The sequence below is a fragment of the Protomyctophum parallelum genome (assembly GCF_964188405.1).
Source record: "Protomyctophum parallelum genome assembly, chromosome: 15".
Lineage (NCBI taxonomy): Eukaryota > Metazoa > Chordata > Actinopteri > Myctophiformes > Myctophidae > Protomyctophum > Protomyctophum parallelum.
In genome coordinates, this window is record NC_139710.1 from 43,665,032 (window position 1) to 43,671,237 (window position 6,206).

The 6,206-nt window shown below is 42.1% G+C and overlaps 1 protein-coding gene across 1 annotated transcript in view; it reads right to left on the reverse strand.

The window, feature by feature from the left end:
- hmcn2 (hemicentin 2) overlaps window positions 1–5,544 on the reverse strand; it is a 74,397-nt gene extending 68,853 nt beyond the window's left edge. The window contains exons 1-4 of the mRNA XM_083784666.1: window positions 5,089–5,544; window positions 2,554–2,624; window positions 1,469–1,627; window positions 380–502 (exon numbers count right to left, since the gene is read on the reverse strand). Of these exons, the coding sequence (XP_083640792.1) occupies window positions 380–502; window positions 1,469–1,627; window positions 2,554–2,624; window positions 5,089–5,344 (609 nt within the window). The 5' untranslated portion in view covers window positions 5,345–5,544. The remainder of the gene's footprint in view (window positions 1–379; window positions 503–1,468; window positions 1,628–2,553; window positions 2,625–5,088) is intronic.
- Between the last annotated feature and the right edge of the window lie 662 nt (window positions 5,545–6,206).

A 6,206-nucleotide genomic window follows, 5' to 3' on the forward strand; every position in this document is an offset into this window, starting at 1 on the left:
GCCAGGTCAGCAATGTGTGTCCCTGAGCAAGACTCTTAACCCAGAATTTCCCCCGTAGAATGGCTGCTCACTGCAGAGGACGAATCTCACCTATGTGCATATACTGTATACTATATCGCCTACATATGTGACAAAAAACACCCCAAAGGAGTGGGGACTATTCTATTTTAAGAAACCACACCCATGAAGTGCATGTTCTTCTGCTAGTTCTGCATGGCAATGCATTGCCAAGCATTGATGAATAATGAATTATTATCGTCCAATGTGACTTTGTTTTTGCCAATGGCATGTTCTTTTGTCAATTCTTTGTTGCTTTTTGAAATTTGATCATTTCCTTACCTGGGATCAATAAAGAACAGCCTATCCGTTATCCACTCACCTCATTGACTTGCTGTTTGTCCAGGTGAAAGATCTGTCCAGAGGAGGTGGCTGCGATCTCCTCATATGCTCTGTAACCAGGCTGAGTGCGGTCCCCACAGTCCCCAGTCAGCACAAACACCACCTTGGCACCACAAAGTGAACAGAAGAGGATTAGGGGGATTACAAACCAGTGTTTATTTGAGCGTGGAACTAATGCTCATTATCATATTTCATACACATGTTGTCACAGAGCAGCTTGCAGAAATGCTTCCTAGCTGTGCTGAACGTGATTCTCGACAGCTCTGATGAATGGCATATAGATCATGAAGTAGCAGTTCATTAATTTCATCACAGGATGATTAACTGGTCTAATAGTAATGTTTACAGACAATTCAATTTCATGTATGACTATTAGGGGTGGGTCCCGAACCACGGGACCAAGTATGTACCGAACCGAATGTGCCTGGGTACCGGGTACCCATTACAATAATTCAATTTCAATATCACACGATATTTATTTATTTTCTTCCCTTAATAGACACGCAGGGAACAGAGCTGATCTACAAGCCTACATCGCGTTGCATCAGCGACGCGTTGTGGGCTTGTGGCTTGCAGAGGCGGAGCTATCTCTCTGCATGGAGTTAGTTGTCGAGGAGTCTAGAGACAATGACACGCGCTGTGTCTGGCACTGAAGCATTGAAGCAACATCATTATTAATGTTTCTTAAACGTAATTTTCAAGTGAAGTTTATGGGAGGAAACTTTTAAGACAGGAGGCTCTCTTAAAAAAAAAATCTTGTTTTTCGTTTTTCATTTCCAGAGATGATGTTGTACCTGATTCGTGTATGAGCATGCATGACATTGAAAACTAAGGCACCTCACAGTGTGCCATTGTTAGAACTACGTATATTGTAGCTAGCATTATTTAATATTATGTCTATTGTTCAATACTACTGTTTGTACTTTGTACTCTTGTTTCCTTATACTATGGCAAATCTATTCACCAAAAATAGATGATCTAATTCTAAAAGCTCACAACATGTCACAAATGTCCCTCCCAGAAAAGGGATGCTAAAGTTTAGGTGAATAATGCCTTGTGCTGTACATACCTGTGACTGTCGTAGCTGCACCAGCCGCAGAACATCTCGTTTGAGGCGATAGTCCTTGGCCCTGGCATCAGTGAAGACATAGATGAAGGACCCAGGAAGGGAAACCTCCAGGGCCTTCTTTATGGCTCCTATACTCATCTCAGGACAGTCCCCTCCACCCTGTCAGATTCAGTCAAAAAGCCACTGATTAAATCACTTTGATGAAGCACTGTTCTGTGAAATGCACCCATTTAACGGGGTGGGGGGGGATAGTGTGTCAGTAGTCAACCATTGTCGACCACAGAATCATAACGTCCCTGGATTTATTCCATTAAGAGACCTGTGTTGCAAGATTTTCCTTAGCTTCCTGTCTCTCTATAAACTCTCCAATCTAAAATTAAATAAAGCCGAAATTCAGAAAACTGCCTAAAAATATATCTTAATAAAAGTTAGATTGTATAATTATTTGTGTTACATTTTCAACACTTTATGAATACAATACAACACAGGAAAAGTCAAAACGAAATCAGTACATCAGTACAATACATATGTAAGTCAATCAGGCAGTCAAACAGCCATCATCACTTCACTTGAAAAAAATCACACCCGTGTGAAGTGAGGGGCCCTCTTATCATCGTACATTATCCATTCATTGTCAATGGGAATTTAACTTTGTGTAGGACAAAAATCACACCTGTGTGAAGTGAGGGGCGCTAACATATTATAGTCTAACTCATGTTGATTAGGTGATGTAAAACAAATGGTGCCAATGCAAACATTAAACGCCATTAACAATAAAGAGACAATATGACGTAATGAGGCACATTATGACATACATTTTCCCTTCATTGTCAATGTCATTTACAAAACAAACATTGAACTAAAGACAAACATTAAACCTGTGTATAAGATTTGCTCGTCTACATATGACAAAAATTCTCCACTCATTGTCAATGGGAATTCATGTTTGTATTAGGACAAAAATCTACACTATAGCTGAATATAGGAGGGGCTAGCACCCCTCAAAAATATCAACAACCTAGTCACTAGGTTACAGTAGTCCCAGTTCTAGAGATAGGGCCTCTGGTTTTGGACCTGGTACTCACCTGGACAAACAACTCCTGTAGATCCTGCTGGAATTTCGCAGGGTCTGTCGTGATGGACACAGGGCCAATATCTATGAGAAAGCATTAAGTTGATGAGGCCTGTTATTGCTGTATTTGTTCCATATGGTTTGTCATTTGGTCTAGAATTCCTTTACTTGATCTGCGTAACTATGTACAATATGTTTCTTCTTTGAGACACAAATACAGGTATTTTGAGCCATTTCTTTGCCGGGTCAAAAAAACACAGCTTTCAACATTGGAACTGCACTACAGAACGTACACAATGTTGCATTTTATGGGATTTTTTCGTTGCAGCACAACAATATGGTGAAGTATTGTAGTGCAGGTTTGCAACAACCACCGATCTTGTGAAAAACTAAGACGGGACCGTCAGATATTCTAACAAGGGAATCACATGACGTTGATCCCCTTCCCCTATTCGCTCAATCTAGGACATGACGAAAAATAATCATTATTGTATATTCTCTCGTTGTATGCATGTAATAAAGATGAACTATCAATCATTTAGCTGGGGCCCCCTTGGTCCCCAGAACAAGTCCCCGGAGACTTTTTTCTATTCTCAATACTTAAATCTACCATCCAATACAGTGGAACAGAAAGTGGATTCAATCTTTACTAAATTGTAAAGCATCTGTTTGAAACAGAAATGCGGATAAATTAAAAAAAAGTTTGATGACAACACGATCCTATAACATTATTTCTGACTACTGCTGCAGTCAGAATTTTCTACAAGGCAACTTCCTCCCATGTTGGGCCACAATGGACCCCCCTCCCGCCACAGCAGGACCAATAAGAACCTGCCAGGAGCTGATCAATGGAGCAGTAAACATGAACAACATGCACAGAGAACATATTGTGCCCCACTGGACATAAATGAAACTCTTTCACTATAGTCATCTCAGAGCAGATGCCTTTAAGTTAGGGTGTGTATGCATGTAGGGCTGGGAAAGTGTGTGTGTGTGTGTGTGTGTCTCGAGATACGGACACATCGAATTTGATTAATCTGATTAACCACTTTAGCCCTGTATTAAACAGTACTTTGTTGTACAATGGTGGCGTGCAAAAGATGTTTGCGTTTGCATTGTGAGCTTGTAAATCTGTAAATAATTGCTCATTATTGTAATCAAGGTGAAAGTTAAAGATAATCGTGACATTGATTTGAGGCCTATGTGCCAGGTCATGTGCCACCACCTAAACACACATAGGGCTCAAAACAATGTGCTGCACGGCCCGCACATGTGCTTTACTTCCAGAGCTTGAATGAAACTGGCTAAATAAATCAGTCTAAAGTTCCACGTCTTTTCATTATACAAATTACTAAAATACCTGCCGACAATTGTGTCAAACTGATATTTCTCATTTACTTGCCCACATTTTATTTACAGTAAAGCCTTCAATGCGTTTTGACGCCTACTCTTGAGAGCCTGTGTGGAATACTGACAGTGCTGTCACGCCTTTTTGTCAGTCATACAGCTTCTTTGCAATCTTGGAAGTTTACAAGGTCCCCAGGGGCAGGGCACATTAAACACAGACAGAATGCGTGGTGTTAGTTCAGCCCACCATCCCCCCTGGCTGGCTAACTGTGGGGCTTTCGGGCTTTTCACCAGAGGCTTGGATGGGGTGGGGGGTGGGGGTGATTGGGGTAATTACATACAAGCAGACAGCATATGCTTCTCATCAGTGCTCAAACACCCTCCCCCATTACTCTTATTTTCAGATTCTAGCTTTCCCATCTAAGCTTAAAGTTGGTAGTAGGTAGGTGGTACACATAATAAGCATAATAGCCTATACCTGTTACTACATCCCCATCACCCATCACGATTCAAAAAGCTCCCTGTGTGTGAGAACTGGGAATGGCACCTCATAGTCCTCACACTTTAAAAGTGGGGTCCAGGGACCCTCAGGGTTCCTTGAGGTGCAGGGGTGCCAAACAAGTTCCAACCCTTAAAGGTTGACTTTGTAACTCTCAGTTATGGGGGTCATTGAAATGAAAAGTTTGAGAAACACTGGCTTGCACCTTTTGAAGCAAAGTGTAGGCTATGCCCCCCCCCCCCACCCCCTGCTGTTGTAGGCTACTCATGGTTGAGCTTGCTTGCATGCTGGAGCTTTGTTGTGAACTTGTGATCCACTTTCAGATGTTTTACATTGAGCTGTTCAATAAACCTTTATAGCATAGGCTACTGTAGAACTTTCTCACAAAACGGTGCAGCAATTTAGCTAAAATGCTGTTCCTAGAGTCTAGACTAAATGTCAGAGTTCCATGATTGTGGCTACAATTGTGTAATTGAAAATGTTGCCAAACATTCAAGAACAATTAACTAATGGGTTTTGGCCCAATGGTTTAGTTACATACTACTACAATTACGCTTAATTGTGTTAATTTGGCTCACCGGGTTATTTGCGAAAGAAATGTGAATCAGCATCTAACTATTCATGTGTGGGGTAAATGCCGATAATGTGTGTCAGGGGAAACATATTTGTTCCACTTTATTGCCATGTTTAATCGAAGGCTACCTGGATCATGGAATGGGACCAGCACAAAGTTTTTGATGGGTCTGGTCCTCCGGCTGAGCGTCTTCTCCAGGATCCGAGAGGCGCCCTCTATCACCTGTTTCAAATCGTCGTACATGGAGCCGGTCACATCGAACACAAAGGCCAGGGTAGAGGCACTGTCACTGGAGTCAACATCCTCTTCTTCTGGCACTGCAAGGACCCAGCGCACGTTGATACAAAGCGCCAAGACCAAGCAATGTAATACCAAACCAGTCATTGTAAATCTACTGCATCTGTAGGCTACTTGTAGAAACGAGGTGACTGAAACACAAATAAAAGTAAAAAATAAAAAGTGTCTCAAATGCTAGTTTTTATGTTATATTCAATCGTCAAATAGTTTTTCCAGCTGTTACAACGCAGTAGAATCCAATACTCCCACAGAAATAGGCTACATCCGTGCGCAACAGTTTGGAGGGACGGGAGAGAGTGTGGTCTGGTCTGGTTGGTAGTAAGACAACTTAGCTTTGAGGTGGAGAGCCCACGAGTAACTGCAGGGACGCTGACGCTCCAAGACGGGGGCGGAGATGGGTATTAAAGGGGTCCCGAGAATCAACCTGAGTTTTTGTGTGTGTGTGTGTGTGTGTGTGTGTGTGTGTGTGTGTGTGTGTGTAACTTGACCCGACTGTGACTTTTCCGCATTAACTATTCAATACTTTCCCACTAGATTAAACGTTTCTCAGTGAGTGATTGATTGGGGCGGACCGAGATAGACTATCCAGGAATGTTACCAAATAACAACTTTACGCATTCAAGCCTGAAGTCACCGGACGGTCCGGACCTCTGTGTCTTTATTTTGGTCAAGAGTCGAGAACATTGTCTCAATAACACTCTCGCCTTTATAAATAGTATGGCATTCGTTTATATTCAACCGGCACGCATCTTCTAATTTTATACACAGCGCACGGAGAAATACCGTATTTATGTGAATGGACGGGCTTAACATGCCGCCGGCCCGCCGCCTGTTCTTTTATTGTTGGTCTCGATAGCCTACAAATGTAGTGTAGACTCTGTAGAGTGTACTCCGTGCAGGCCAGGGTAATGCCTATTTTGGCTATTTATGCCGCTAAATACTTTGAAAG